Here is a 16,019-nt window from a genome sequence, read left to right on the forward strand (position 1 = left end):
ATGTGCAATCATATTAATTTATAATAAATAGAACAGTCAATGTAATATAGAGTACACTCAGTGTGAGCTCATCAGTCTGGTGGCCTGGTGGAAGAAGCTGTCCCAGAGCCTGTTGGTCCTGGCTTTCATGCTGCGGTACCGCTTCCCGGATGGTAGCAGCTGGAATAGATTGTGGTTGGGGTGACTTGTGTCCCCAATGATCCTACGGGCCCTTTTTACACACCAGTCCTTGTAAATGTCCTGAATCATGGGAAGTTCACAACTACAGATGCGCTGGGCTGTCCGCACCACTCTCTGCAGAGTCCTGCGATTGAGGGAGGTACAGTTCCCATACCGGGCAGTGATGTAGCCAGTCAGGATGCTCTCAATTGTGCCCCTGTAGAAAATTAATAGGATTTGGGGGCCCATACCAAACTTCCTCAACCTTCTGAGGTGAAAAAGGAGCTGTTGTGCCTTTTTCACCAGACAGCTGATGGGCACAGTGAGGTCCTTGGTGATGTGAATGACGAGGAACTTGAAGCTGTTTACCTTCTCAACCCTAGATTTGGAGCAAGGAGGTTGCGGGTGTATGGCTAAGGATTTCTGGAGCGAAGGCAGTTTTACTACCTGGGGTAAAAGAGAGGCAAGACTGCGCAGGTGTGTGATGTCAGCCAGTAAAGCGGGAAATATTTAAAAAGAAGGACGCCATATCCAGTGGGCAGTGGAGTGAGAGGTAGCAGAGTGATAGGGCTTTGGCTCAATGGGCTTAGGTGGTAACCAGATGAGGTAAGTCTACTTGTGTTAATTGTGGAAAGGAAGTAGTATGTGTGTGAGGACCAAGTTGGGGAACTGGCGATGTAGCTCAATGACCTTCATCTGGTCGGGGACAGCGAAGAGATGACAGAAAGGAGTTATAGGCAGGTGGTCACACCAGGGCCACGGGAGACAGATAAGTGAGTAACAGTCAGAAGAGGGAAGGGGAAGAGTCAAGTACTAGGGTGTACCCCTGTGGCTGTTCCCCTTGACAATAAGTACTCCTGTTTGAGTACTGTTGGGTGGGTGGGGGGAACAGTCTACCTGGGGGAAGCAACAGTGGTTGTGCCTCTGGCACAGAGTCCAGCCCTATGGTTCAGAAGAGTAGGAAAAGGAAGAGGATGGCAGTAGTGATAGGGACTCTATAGTTAGGGGATCAGACAGGTGATTCTGTGGACACAGGAAAGAAACTCAGATGGTAATGTGCCTCCCAGGTGCCAGGGTACGGGATGCTTTAGATCGTGCCCAAGGTATCCTGCGATGGGAGGGAGAACAGCCAGAGGTCGTGGTACGTATTGGTAAAATGTCATAGGTAGGAAAAGGGAAGAAGTCCTGAAAAAAAGACTACAGGGAGTTAGGAAGGAAGTTGAGAGATTACTACCTGTGCCACGCAACAGTGAGTATAGGAATAGAATGAGGTGCAGTATAAATGCATGGCTGAGGGATTGGAGCAGGGGGCAAGGATTCAGATTTCTGGATCATTGGGACCTCTTTTGGGGCAGGTGTGACCTGTACAGAGGACAGGTTGCACTTGAATCCCAGGGGGACCAATATCCTGGCGGGGAGGTTTGCTAAGGCTACTGGGGAGAATTTAAACTAGAATTGTTGGGGGGGGTGAGAACCGAACAGAAAAGATTGGGGAAGAGGCAGTTGGCTCACAAATAGAGGAAGCCTGGAGACAGTGTATGAAGGAGGATAGGCAGGTGATAGAGAAGGGATGCACTCAGATGGACGGTTTGAGATGAGTCTATTTTAATGCAAGGAGTATTGTGAACAAAGTGGATGAGCTTAGAGCGTGGATCAGTACTTGGAGCTATGATGCGGTGGCTATTACAGAGACTTGGATGGCTCAGGGACAGGAATGGTTACTTCAAGTGCCAGGTTTTAGATGTTTCAGAAAGGACAGGGAGGAGGCAAAAGAGGTGGGGGCATGACACTGTCAATCAGAGATAGTGTCACAGCTGCAGAAAAGGTGAACGCCATGGAGGGATTGTCTATGGAGACTGTGGGTGGAGGTTAGGAACAGGAAGGGGTCAATAACTTTACTGGGTGTTTTTTTATAGGGTGCCCAATAGTAACAGGAATATCAAGGAGCAGATAGGGAAACAAATCCTGGAAAGGTGTAATAATAAGAGTTGTTGCGATGGGAGATTTTAATTTCCCAAATATCGATTGGCATCTCCCTAGAGCAAGGGGTTTAGATGGGGTGGAGTTTGTTGGGTGTGTTCAGGAAGGTTTCTTGACATGTAATATGTAGATAAGCCTACAAGAGGAGAGACTGTACTTGATTTGGTATTGGGAAATGAACCTGGTCAGGTGTCAGATCTCACAGTGGGAGAGCATTTTGGAGATAGCGATCATAATTCTATCTCCTTTACAATAGCATTGGAGAGAGATAGGAACAGACAAGTTAGGAAAGTGTTTAATTGGAGTAAGGGGAATTATGAGGCTATCAGGCAGGAAATTGGAAGCTTAAATTGGCAACAAACGTTCTCAAGGAATGGTACAGAAGAAATGTGGCAAATGTTCAGGGGATATTTGTGTTAAGTTCTGCACAGGTACGTTCCAATGAGACAGGGAAGTTATGGTAGGGTACAGGAAAGGCTATAATAAATCTAGTCCAGAAGAAAAGAAAAGCTTACAAAAGGATCAGAGAATTAGGTAATGTTAAGGATCTAGAAATTATAAGGCTAACAGGAAGGAGCTTAAAAAGGAAATTAGGAGAGCCAGAAGGGGCCGTGAGAAGGCCTGAGCAAGCAGGATTAAGGAAAACCCCAAGGCATTCTACAAGGATGTGAAGAGCAAGAGGATAAGACGTGAAAGAATAGGACCTATCAAGTGTGACAGTGGGAAAGTGTGTATGGAACCCGACAAAATAGCAGCGGTACTTAATAAATACTTTACTTCAGTATTCACTATGGAAAAGGATCTTGGTGATTGTAGTGCAGACTGAAAAGCTTGAGCATGTAGATATTAAGAAAGAGGATGTGCTGGAGCTTTTGGAAAGCATCAAGTTGGGTAAGGCACTGGGACCGGATGAGATGTATCCCAGGCTACTGTGGGAGGCAAGGGAGGGGATTGCTGAGCCTCTGGCGATGATCTTTGAATCATCAATGGGGATGGGAGAAGTTCCAGAGGATTGGAAGGTTGCAGAAAGGGAGTAGAGATAGCTCAGGAAATTATAGACCAATGAGTCTTACTTCAGTGGTTGGTAAGTTGATGGAGAAGATCCTGAGAGGCCAGATTTATGAACATTTGGAGGTATAATATGATTAGGAGTAGTCAGCATGGCTTTGTCAAGGGCCGGTTGTGCCTTACGAGCCTGATTGAATTTTTTGAGGATGTGACTAAACACATTGATGAAGGAAGAGCAGTAGATGTAGTGTATATGGATTTCAGCAAGGCATTTGATAAGGTACCCCATGCAAGGCTTATTGAGAAAGTAATGAGGCATGGGATCCAAGGGGATATTGTGCTTTGTGGATCCAGAACTGGCTTGCCCACAGAAAACAAATAATGGTTGCAGACAGGTCATATTCTGCATGGAGGTCGGTCACCAGTGGAGAGCCTCAGGGATCTGTTCTGGGACCCCTACTCTTCATGATTTTTATAAATGATCTGGATGAGGAAGTGGAGGGATGGGTTAGTAAGTTTACTGATGACACAAAGGTTGGAGGTGTTGTGGATAGTGTGGACAGCTGTCAGAGGTTACAGTGGGATATTGATAGGATGCAAAACTGGGCTGAGAAGTGACAAATGGAGTTCAATCCAGGTAAGTATGAAATGAAAAGGCAACACGAGTGAATCAGCAGATGCTGGAAATAAATAAAAACACAAAATGCTGGCAGAACTCAGCAGGCCAGACAGCATCTATGGGAGGAGGTAGTGACGACGTTTCGGGCCAAAACCCTTCATCAGGAGTGAAGCAACATGGGATGGTCAAGGGGGGATAAGAAGTGGGGGGGGGGGGGAAGAGATCAGAAGTGCGGGGAGGGATAAAGTAGAGAGCTAGGAAGTGATAGGTTGGAGGGAAATGGGCTGGGGGAAGGTGGAGAATTATGGGAAATAAAAGAGAAAGAAAGGTAGGGCTGGGGGGAGATTATAGTGAGGGGGGAAAAAGAGAGAGAAAGAGAACCAGACTGAAATAATAGATAGGGCTGTGGGTAAGGGGGGTGTGGGGCAGAGGTGTCAATGGAGGTCTGTGAGTAGGATGTTCATGCCGGCAGGTAGGAGGCTACCCAGGCGGGAGATAAGGTATTGCTCCATTGACCTGCGCGTGGCCTCATCTTGACGGTAGAGGAGGCTATGGACAGACACGTTGGAGTGGGAGTGGTCTGTGGAATTGAAGTGTGTGGCCACAGGGAGATCCCACCACTGCTGGAGGACTGAGGGCCGGTGTTCGGCAAAACGGTCTCCCAGTCTGCGGCGGGTCTCCCCAATGTATAAATGGCCACATCGGGAGCACCGGATACAGTATATCACCCCAGTTGACTCACAGGTGAAGTGGTGCCTCACCTGAAAGGACTGTCTGGGGCCTGGGATGGCGGTGAGGGAAGAAGTGTGGGGGCAGGTGTAGCACTTCTTCCGTTTGCTCGGAGGGAGGTCGGCGGGGAGGGAGGGATGGACAAGAGTTGCATAGGGAGAACATGGGATGGTCAAGGGGGGATAAGAAGTGGGGGGAACATGGGATGGTCAAGGGGGATAAGAAGTGGGGGGAAACGGAAAGAAACAGAAGAAGTGCTACACTTCCTAGCTCTCTACTTTATCCCTCCCCCCACTTCTTATCCTCCCTTGACCATCCCATGTTGCTTCACTCCTGATGAAGGGTTTCGGCCCGAAACGTCGTCACTACCTCCTCCCATAGATGCTGCCTGGCCTGCTGAGTTCTGCCAGCATTTTGTGTTTTTAAGTGTGAAGTGTTTCATTTTGGTAGGCCAAATATGATGGCAGAATATAGTATTAATGGTAAGACTCTTGGCAATGTGGAGGATCAGTGGGATCTTGGGGTCCGAGTCCATAGGACACTCAAAGCAGCTGCGCAGGTTGATGCTGTGGTTAAGAAGGCATACAGTGTATTGGCCTTCATTAATCGTGGAATTGAATTTAGGAGCCGAGAGGTAATGTTGCAGCTATATAGGACCCAAATCAAACCCCACTTGGAGTACTGTGCTCAGTTCTGGTCACCTCATTACGGGAGGGATGTGGAAGCCATAGAAAGGGTGCAGAGTAAATTTACAAGGACATTGCCTGGATTGGGTAGCATACCTTATGAAAACAGGTTGAGTGAACTTGGCCTTTTCTACTTGGAATGACAGAGGATGAGAGGTGACCTGATAGAGGTGTATAAGATGATGAGAGGCATTGATCGTGTGGATAGCCAGAGGCTTTTTCCCAGGGCTGAAATGGCTGCCACAAGAGAATACATGTTTAAGGTGCTGGGGAGTAGGTACATAGGTGATGTCAGGGGTAGGTTTTTTACTCAGAGAGTGGTGAGTGCACGGAATGGGATTCTGGCAACAGTGGTGGAGGCGGATACAATTGGGTCTTTTAAAAGACTTTTGGATAGGTACATGGAGCTTAGTAAAATAGAGGGCTATGGAGAAGTCTAGTAATTGCGAAGGTAGGGACATGCTCGGCACAAATTTGTGGACCGAAGGGCCTGTATTGTGTTGTATTATATTGTATTGTGCTAGTCCTGATGAAGGGTCTTGGCCCGAAACATCAACAGCGCTTCTCCCTATAGATGCAGCCTGGTCTGCTGCGTTCCACCAGCATTTTGTGTGTGTTGCTTGAATTTCCAGCATCTGCAGATTTCCTTGTGTTTGTCTGCGTTGTGCTGTAGGTTTTCTATGTTTCTATTTATTGATGTCTCCGTTCCTCCTGTAATCCACAACCAGCTCCTTTATTTTCGCAACATTGAGGGAGAGGTTGTTTTCTTGACACCACTGTGTTAGAGAGATGACTTCTTCCCTGTTGACCACCTTGTTATTGTTTTAGGTAAGGGCAATCAATGTTGTGTTGTTGGCAAATTTTATTAGCAGATTGGAGCTGTGGGTGGTGATACAGTCATGGGTATACGGGGTGTAAAGGAGGGGACTCAGTACACAGCTCTGAGGGGCTCTTGTATTGAGAGTCAGAGGGTTGAAGGTGAGGAAGCCTACTCTTGTTGGTGATCTGACAGGAACAACACTTATATATCACACCTGTGATGCAGTAAAGAGAAAATGATGGGTGGGGTGAGTGTGACTTGTTAGAAAGCTCTCCCAAGGGGACCGGTGGGCTCCTTGTGTAGTGCAACACTTTGTAGTAGTTGGTTGGAGGGGGACAGAGAATAAAAATCAATACAGAATGCAGTGTTGGTACATGAAGGCAGCATGCAGTGTAACCATGGGTGATTGTCCTGGATATTTCTCCTGAACAGTAATAATGTAAGATGCTGCAGGCCTGTTTCCCTTGTTTGGTGGGGTGACAGGAGGCTGCTGCAGTCCGGGTGAGATGCTGGAGGCTGTTTATTGGCATCCATGCTTAGTTGGGGGTGGCCTCACCAGTCGGCGCTGCCCTCCAATGTCCGATCAGTGGAATGACGGGCTGGAATGCTGGAACTGTGCCATCAATTTGTGGGACATGTTGCCTAGACTATACATGCGGTTTTTTTTGCGTGATTATGTGTTATTATTTGCTTGCTATTTTGAATGTGCTAATGTTTAGCACCTTGGCCCCTGAGGAACGCTGTTTCGTTCAGCTATATCCGTATAAGGTTGAATGATAATTAATCATGATTTGATTTGAGGTTAGGCAGAGAGAAACATTCAATGTGTCAACGCATGGACTCATGGTCAAAACTGGTACAGGGAAAACCCAGGTTGGTTTCGGTAGCAGAGAGGATGGGGGAGAGACCAGATAATGAGGGGAATATTGGTGGTAGGGTGAGACCAGATGACCTAATGGGTGCAGTCGAAGCATTGTCAAGGGCGCATTAAACTGTGCAATGTGCTGCTAAAGGGAAATAGCAAGATAATCCCAAAAGGAAAGATGATACTAAAGGCAAATAGATGATGGGAATAAATAACTGGTTCTGAAGCAGAGAGGAAGAAAGTTAGAGATTTCAGTATTGAGTATGGAAGAACCCAATGGAAGAGGTGCCATTCCTCAAGCTTGCTTTGGACATTGTTGTATAAATGCAAGATATCACAGTCAGAGAGGTCAGGGTGGGACTGGGATTGGGAATTCAAGTGGCAGAGAACAGAAATCTCAGTGTCAATTCTGTGGACTTAACCCTGGTGTTTTGCCAAGTAACTGAGGGAGACAGAGACTGGGGTTTTGTCTGAAAGAGTGGGTGAGGTCATTTGAATACCCACATACATCCTACTGCGATGAGGTGTCTGGGAGAAGACTGGCTGCTCCCCCACCACCAGTTTTGACATCGTTTACAACTGAATTTCTGGATGAAACGTTGATGAAGCCTGGTAATCTCCAGGAGACCAACATGCAGGAAGCAGCAGTTTTTCAGGAAACGGAAGCTTTGTGAGTTGTTAACCAGGTTGGCAGGCCAATTAATGGCCTGGAAGGGAAAAGTTATTGAAGGGTTAAAGTGAAACACCCCCTGTATTTTAGTGGTGCTGAGGTGATGATGGTTGAGAACTTCAAGTTCTCAGGTGTAAACATCACCCACAACTTTCCCTGGTCCAGCCAAGAACACACACAGTGTCTCTACTTCCTAGAGTTTAAGGAAGTGAGTGTTCCCAGTCACTCTCAGTTTTTAAAGATGCACCATTGAAAGCATTGTATCCGGATGTAACACAGCTTGGCTTGCCAACTGCTCTGCCAACACCACAGGAAACTGCAGAGTTGTGGGTTCATCACGCAAACCAGCCTCTCTTCCGAGGACTCCGTCTACACTTATCGCCACCTCAAGAAAGCAAGCAATATAATCAGGACTCTCTTCCCCAACTCCCAGATATGCTCTCTTCTTCTCCTCGTCTCCCATTAGGCAGAAGATATAAAAGTTTGAGAGCATAAGTGCCAAAGTCAAGGACATCTTCTATCCCACTGTTAGACTTTTGATGGATCTCACATAGTCTAAAAGGTTAACTCTTTCTCCCAATCGATCTCATCATGACCATTGCACTCTCCTTGAGACTGTAACACTATTCTGCACTCTGTTTTTCTACATACCACTTCGTGTTTAGAATGATCTTTCTGGAAGGCAAACAAACAAAAGCCTTTCATCTTCAGTACTGTGCAAAAGTTCGAGGCACATGCAAAAAAAATTCTGTTAAGTGTAGATGCTTTCAAAATGAAATAAAAAGTTACTAAATTTCAAAATATTTTACTACAAATAGCAAACAGTGGAAAAAAAGCCAAATCAAAATCAATATTTAGTGTGATCACCCTTTGCCTTTAAAGCTGCATCAATTCTCAAAGGTACACATGCAATTTTATGAGAAAGAGAGAGAGAGAGAAAAAAAATCAGCTGGTAGATTCTTCCAAACATCTTGGAGAACCTGCCACACGTCCTCCTCATGTTCCCCTTAAACAGTTTACCTTTCCCCCTTAACATATGATCTCAATGGAAAAAGACTGCTTGTAGTTACCCTACCTATAACCCTCATAATTTTGTATACCTCTGTCAAATCTCCTCTCAACCTTTTACGTTCCAAGGAATAACGTCTTAACCTATTCAACCTTTCCCTACAACTCAGGTCCTCAAGACCCGGCAACATCCTTGCAAATTTTCTCTGCACAGTTCAAAATCTTATTTACATCTTTCCTGTAGGTGACAAAAACTGGACACAATACTCCAAATTAGGCCTCACCAATGTCTTATACAATTTCAACATAGCATCCTTTATGTTTTCAACTTACTGAAAAGGTGAATTATCTTAATAGAGAGAGGGTCTGCTGATAGGTGAAGTTCAGAGCAACCATGCTGTTCTGGTGCATGAATTCACAAGCTATCAGGAATATCTAACAAACAGTTAAGCAAAACCCAAGTTGGATTGTACTGCAAAAGAGTAGGGGTTGAAATAGCTTTTTTTTAAAATTGTATAGAGAGTTGGTGAAGTCACACCTAAAGTACTGTACATTCTTCTGCTTACCAACCACTACCCCCTCTTTGCAAGCAGGCCAAAGGAGATTCACCAGGCTAATTGCCGAGACCATGGGTTTGTCTTATCAAGGGAGACTGGACAGTTTGTGTCTGTACTCCTTGGTTTAGAAGAAGAAAGGCAATCTTCATGAAGTACACAAGATCCTAGTGGGGACTTGACACCGCTAGTGAGATGTTTCCACCAGCACGAGAATTTTGAACAAGGGGGCATAGCTATACGATAAGGTGGTTGATCATTTAAAGTTAAGGAATGTAGACATTTCTTCTCCTGGAAGGTGGTGGAGGTCAATTAGTAGATAGATTTGAAGTGGAGGTATATGAATATTTGAAAGATCAGGTGAATGATGGTCATGAAGAAGATACTGAAGGGACGTGAAACAGAACAGCCATGAATATATTGAATGGCAGGACAGTTTTGCCACACAGTTACCATGCCAACAAAGGTTGGCATGGCAGCGTAGTAGTGAGCACAATGCTTTACAGCACAGACCACCCGAGTTCATTTCCCACCACTGCCTGCAAGGAGTTTGTATGTTCTCCCCATGACCATTAGATTGGTTTCCTCTGCATGCTCCGTTTTCCTCACACACTCCAAAGACCTACCAATTGGTAGGTTAATTGGTAATTGTAAAATGATTAGGCTAGACTTAAATTGCGGGGGGGGGGGGGGGGGGGGAATTGCTGGAGTGATGCAGCTTGAAGGGCCGGAAGGGCCAATTCTATGCTGTATCACATTAAATAAATAAATCCTGCTATTTTATTGAGTTCCTGTGCATTGAGAGCCATATCACCTGGGCACCGTTTACTCGATACCTCTCCATTTTTGCAACTTGCATTCTAGTTTTCTCAACCTGGCAGCTCATCAACCTGAAGTCTTTACTCTTTTTCCTTCCTTTGCAAATGTTGCTTGACCTGCTGTGCCTTTGTACATACTCTTCTGCTCTTAGAGAAAATTAGCAATGCTGGAAATCCAAGCAACACACAAAATGCTGGATGAACTCAGCAGGCCAGGCAGCATCTATGGAAAGAGTACAGTTGACATTTTGGGCCAAGACCCTTCATCAGGACTGGAGAAAATAAGGTGAGGAGTCAGAGTTAGAAGGTAGGTGGAGTGGAGGAAGAAACACAAGGTGATATGTGAAACTGGGGGCAGGAGAAAATGATGGGTGAAATAAAAAGCTGGGAAGCTGATTGGTGAAAGAGACACAGGGCTGGAGAAGGGGAATCTGATAAGAGAGGACAGAAGGCCATGGATGAAAGAAAGGGGGAGGGGCAGCAGACGGAGGTCAGGAGATAAGGTGAGAGAGGGTAAAGGGAATGGAGAATGATGGACAGTGGATGGGGGGGGGGAGAAGAACAATTACCAGAAGTTCAAGAAATTGATGTTCATGCCATCAGTTGGAGGCTACCCAGACAGAATACATGGTGTTGTGGCCTCATTGTGACAGTAGGGGCTGTGGACTGACATGAGGGAATGGGAATGGAAGTGGAATTAAATGGCAGGCCACTGGGAGATCATGCTTTTTCTAGTGGACAGTGCGAAAGCTGCTTTGCCGAGCACTTACGCTCTGTACTTTCCACCACACATCTACAGAAGTTTGCTAAGACTTTTGATGACATGCCGAATCTCCACAGACTTCTGAGGAATTAGAGGGGCTGTCATGCTTTCTTCACAGTTATATTTATATGGGTCCAGGATAGGTCCACTGAGGTAGTGACACCCAGGAATTTAAAGTTACTGATCTTCTCCACCTCTGATCCTCCGATGATTACTGGCTCATGGACCCCTGGTTTCCCTCTCCTGAAATCTACTATCAGGTTCTTGATCTTACTGACATTAAGTGAGAGGTAGTTGTTAATACACCACTCAGCCATTTTTCAATCTCCCTCCTGTGTGTTGATTCATCACCAGCTTTATCACAGCCCATAACAGTGGTGTCATCAGCAAACTTGTATATGATTTTGGAGCTGAACTTAGCCACACAGGTGTAAAGCAAGTAGAGCAGGGGGCTAAGCACACATCCTTGCGGTTCTCCTGTGCTGATGGAGATTGTGGATGAGCTGGTTTTGCCAATCCGAACTGACTGGGTTCTGCAAGTAAGGAAATCCAGGATCCACTTGCACAAGGGGGTATTGAGGCCCAGGTCTTGGAAATTATTAGCTCAGAGGATGATAGTGTTAAATGCCAAGCTGTAATTGATAAAGAGTGCCCTGATGTATGCATCTTTACTACTCAGATGTTCTGGGATTGTGTGAAGAACCAATATCTACTGTAGACCTGTTGCTTTCATAGGCAAATTGGAGCAGATTCAAGTCACCATTCAGACAGGAGCTGCCTTTCAAAACACTTCCTCATTGTGGATGTAAGTACCACTGGGCAATAGTCATTTAGATAGATTACCACACTCTTCTTGGGCACCAGTACAATTGAAGCCTGTTTTAAGCAACTGAGTACCACACTCTGCCAGAGCAAGAGATTGAAGATATCTGTGAATACACCAGCCAGCTGGTTGGCACAGGTCTTCAGTACTTGGCCAGGCACTCTGTCCGAACTGGATGCTTTCCTTCGATTCACTCTCTTGAAAGCAACCCGCACATCATTTTCAGATACTGAGACCAAAGGATCATCAGGAGACATGAGGGTGCATGATGGTTCCTCCCTGCTCTGATGAACAAAGTGAGCATAGAAGGCATTGAGCTCATCTGAAAGTGAAGCCCTGCTGTCCCCTATGTTGCAAGATTTAGCTTTGTAGGACGTTATGGCATTCAAACCCTGCCACAGTTGTCAAGCATCCCTCGTTGATTCCAATCTAGTCCCGAATCTCCATTTCACTCGAGACATGGCTTTCTGGAGATCATACCTGCACCTCTTGTAGAATTCTTGATCTCCAGACTTGAATGCTTCTGACCTGGCTTTCAGCAGATTCCAGATTTCATTGTTCATCCAGGGCTTTTGATTAGGAAAAACCCTGAATGATGTTGTGGGGACACACTCATCCACAGCTGTTTTAATATTATCCCTTTCAACCCCATTTCATAGGACAGTATGGCACACTACAGGAGGGAAAAGATTTAGAAGGGAGATGGGGACAGTGACTAGGGTTGGGGTCGTGACAGAATGTTTTTGCGGAGGAACACTGACGGGGTGATGAGGGGTGCATCGGTGGGGACGGAAGGCCTGGGTCAGGGGCAGAGTGATGGGAGCCTTGTTAGGGCTACTCTATCTCCAACCAACCAGTTGCATTCCATCCTGCCCTCCTCACTCAATTCTCCTCTTACCTTCTGGTTCCTTGACCTTCTTTCCGCCAGACAACCTGCGCTGCCAGCCCCTGCTGGGTCCTCCAGCTGCCTCACCCCCGGAGCCTGCTGCCGGTCGGGACTCAGCGCTGACCAGCGACTTAGAGCAGCAGATGGAGATGGAGGAGGATGGGCGCTCCTGCACTTGCTGGGTCTTCACTGTGGAGTGCGTTGTGATGCTGGCGGTGACACAGGCCTTGGACCTCAGGCTGTCATAGGCGGGAGGGCGCCTACACGCCCCCGGTAGGTAGGGCCAGAAGACGGCTGCAGGCGCCGGCAGGCCGGTGTGCTCCAGCATCCCGTGGGCCATGGGCATTCGGCAAAGGCCGGACAGGGGCCGGGAGCCAGTGCTGCCCCTCCCCGCTGGGTGGAAGATGCTGGGCAGCTCTTTGTCAGTGGCCATCTTTGCCTCCCCAGGGACGTGGGCCAATAGTGGGTGGGCCGTCACCCTGACCGAGGAGCAGACGACACTGAGTGAGGCCAGCTTGTCCCTGTCGACCTTGGGCGGGCCGAGGGCTGGTGGCACTTGGGCCAGTGCTTTGGATGGTGTGCAGACCATGGTCTGGGAGTTGGGCAGCTCCTTCTCGGGCCGGTACGGTGCTGATGCTTGCGGCGGCAATGGGGTGGAGTGGCTCCTCGCACGACCTGAGGGAAGCAGCGGACCCAAAGGGGGTCTGTCCTCCTTCTGGGGCCGTGGGGTCCCTGGGCTGGGAGGGGGTTCTCCGTGGGGTGGTGGGGGAGGAGGTGCCTCCGGGTAGACCTTCTGGCCGCCGCCACCTTGGGGGAAGGCAAGGAGGGGAGGACGGTGGAGTAGGAGGTTAGGAAAGGGGGGTGGGATCTCATATGGCTGACCCCGAGAGCCAGGTTGGTGGCTCTTGGACGCCCCGTGGCCGGCATCTCCAGGAAGCCTGGGGGTCGTCTCAGAGTGCTTGCCCCACTTGGCCTCCCGTGGACCTTCCTCAGCCAGTGGGTACTTCATCTCCTCATAGATGGCCTCGCTGTGCTCTGAGTCCTCGTCAGCAGCGGCCGCCTGCTCCTTGAACACGTCACCCACCATTTCGATGTAGACAGGCTCCTCCTCCTCTTCCTCATCCTCGCCCCGCCTCTCTCCCTCTTCCTCCAAGCCACGCCGGGAATGGCCTCCCCTGGGGCAGACGCTGGCTGGAGGTGCCGTCGCCCGACCAGGACATGCCTCGTCGAAGGACACGGAGAGCTGGGCACTGGGGCAGAACTTGGCCTTCAGTGGGAGGAGCCTCTGCCCAACACTGTCGCCTCCCTTGGCACCAGATCTCTGGGGAGCTGGAAGGGAAATTAAAAAAAGGTCTCATTGGTGCCTGAGAGGTTAAAAACTGATCTCTGATGCACGCCAACTAGGAAGGCTGTCTCCTGTTACAGCAGAACACAATGGGCTGAGCGGTCACAGGATGTAAGATGTGATTCACCTCACCTCCATTTCCCTCTCCCCATTGTCACCTCCTGATTCCCACTCTCTGTGGTAAACAGCCTCCCTTTCCTATCCCACTGCATTAACATGAAAAATTAGTTTTCCCAATGTAAGAATGACAAACCTCAGCACCATTGGAACATCAGATGTCAATTTGAATTCTTTGTCATGCAAACAAGTACAGTGAGGTACAGGTATAATTAAAAACCTTCCATGTGACAACATCACAAGTCTGTACCTTCGGGCAACATGCAGAACATTAATTATGACACATGGCGAAAAAAATGTTCAAAAGCATGGCCTTATTACAACAACCAAACAGCACAAAGAAAATCACGTCCATAATAATGCAAGAGATTTAAAAGGTGAAATAAGTGATTTCTAATATCAGGAATGCCAGGAGAACATGATATTGAGAATAGGATAGGATATTTCCTGAGCAACACAGATAAAATGCTGGAGGACCTCAGGAAGTCAGGTAGCATCTAAGGAGAGGAATATGATACATGTTCCTAAACCTGGTGGTGTGGGATCTTGGGTTTCTGCATCTCCTTTCTAATGGGAGCAGTGAGAAGAGGGCATGACCTGGATGGTAGGGATCTTTGATGACAGATGCCATCTTCTTGAGGCAATGCCTCCTGTTGATGCTCTCAGTGGTGGGGGAGGATGTGCCCAAGGTGGACCTCAATATCCTATTCTTCTGGCATTCCTAATGTAAGGAATCACTTGCAGTCCTGGTAAATCTCCTCTGCACCCTCTCTAAAGCCTGCACATCCTTCCCAAAATGAGGTGACCAGAAATCTCCTAGTTTTAGATTCTCTTGTGTACCTAATAAAGTGGCCACTGAGCATGTTTGTGGTCTTCTGGTGCTGTGTGATCAGATATGCTCTTTTGCACACTGCTGTTGTAATCTGTAGTTATTTGAGTTACAGTTGCTTTCAGTTTGTACTAGTCTGGACATTCTCCTCTGCCCTCTCTCATTAACAAGGCATTTCACCCACTGAACTGCTGCTCACTGGATGTTTTTTTTTTAATTTTTTGCACCATTCTAGGTAGATTAGGCAGAGTAATAGTTTGGTGTGGATTAGATGGGCCAAAAGGCCTGTTCTGTAGGACAATACAAGTGGGTAAGTTATTGGAAGGTATTCTAAAGGACTGGATATTTAAGTATTTCAATACACAAGGACTGATTAAGGATAGTCATCATGGCTTTGTGCTTGGTAGGTCATGTCTATCTATCTGGTATTTTGAGGAAGTTACCAGGAAAGTTGCTGAAGGCAAGGCAATGAGTTCTGTCTACATGGACTTTAGCAAGGTCTCTGACAAGGTCCTACATGGGAGGTTGGTCAAGAAAGTTCAGTTGCTCGGCATTTAGGATGAAGTAGTAAATTGGACTAAACATTCACTGCGCAAAGAGTGGTCATAGATGGTTGCCTCTCTGACTGGAAGCCCCTGACTAGTGGTGTGCCGCAGGGATAGGTGCTGGGTCCATTGTTGTTTGTAATCTCTATCAATTATCTGGATAATGAATCGGTTAACTGAATCAGCAAATTTGCAGATGACACCAAAATTAGGGGTGTAGTGGACAGTGAGGAAGGCTACCATGGCTTGCAGTGGGATCTGGACCAGCTGGAAAACGTGCTACGAAGTGGCAGATGAAAGTCAATATAGGCAAATGCAAGATATTGTACTTCAGCAGGACCAACCAGGGTAAATACTTGGCTGGGAGGGGTATGGAGGCCTATAGTTCAAGTGCCGGTTGATGGGATCAGGCAGAAGAAAAACTTGGCATGGAGTAGACTGGTTGAAGGGCCCACTTCTGTACTGTAGTATTCTATGACTCTATTCTCTAAACTCTGGAGACTGTTGTGCGTGAAAATCCCAGGTCAGCCAACTCCAAGATACTCAAACTGCCCCATCTGACGGCAACAATCATTCCATGGGCAAAGTCACTTAGATCACATTTCTTTCCTCTTCTGATGTTTGGTCTGAACAACTACTAAAACTCTTGACCATATCTGCATGTTTTTATGTACTGAGTTGCTGCCATATGATTGATCGATTAGAGCAGCTGAATGTAACAAAGTGGGTACTGTGTGCCTTTCGTGTTTCAGATTCCCCTAGGTTAATATTGTCTCACTGTTGACACAATGGATG

At 47.1% G+C, this 16,019-nt stretch overlaps 1 protein-coding gene across 1 annotated transcript in view; it reads right to left on the reverse strand.

Moving 5' to 3' along the window:
- Positions 1-16,019, reverse strand: part of LOC132396900 (neuronal tyrosine-phosphorylated phosphoinositide-3-kinase adapter 1) — a 58,120-nt gene that overhangs the window by 18,420 nt on the left and 23,681 nt on the right. Inside the window, exon 4 of the mRNA XM_059974971.1 lies at positions 12,401-13,717. Within this exon, the coding sequence (XP_059830954.1) occupies positions 12,401-13,717 (1,317 nt within the window). The remainder of the gene's footprint in view (positions 1-12,400; positions 13,718-16,019) is intronic.

Source organism: Hypanus sabinus, chromosome 7, assembly GCF_030144855.1.
Source record: "Hypanus sabinus isolate sHypSab1 chromosome 7, sHypSab1.hap1, whole genome shotgun sequence".
Lineage (NCBI taxonomy): Eukaryota > Metazoa > Chordata > Chondrichthyes > Myliobatiformes > Dasyatidae > Hypanus > Hypanus sabinus.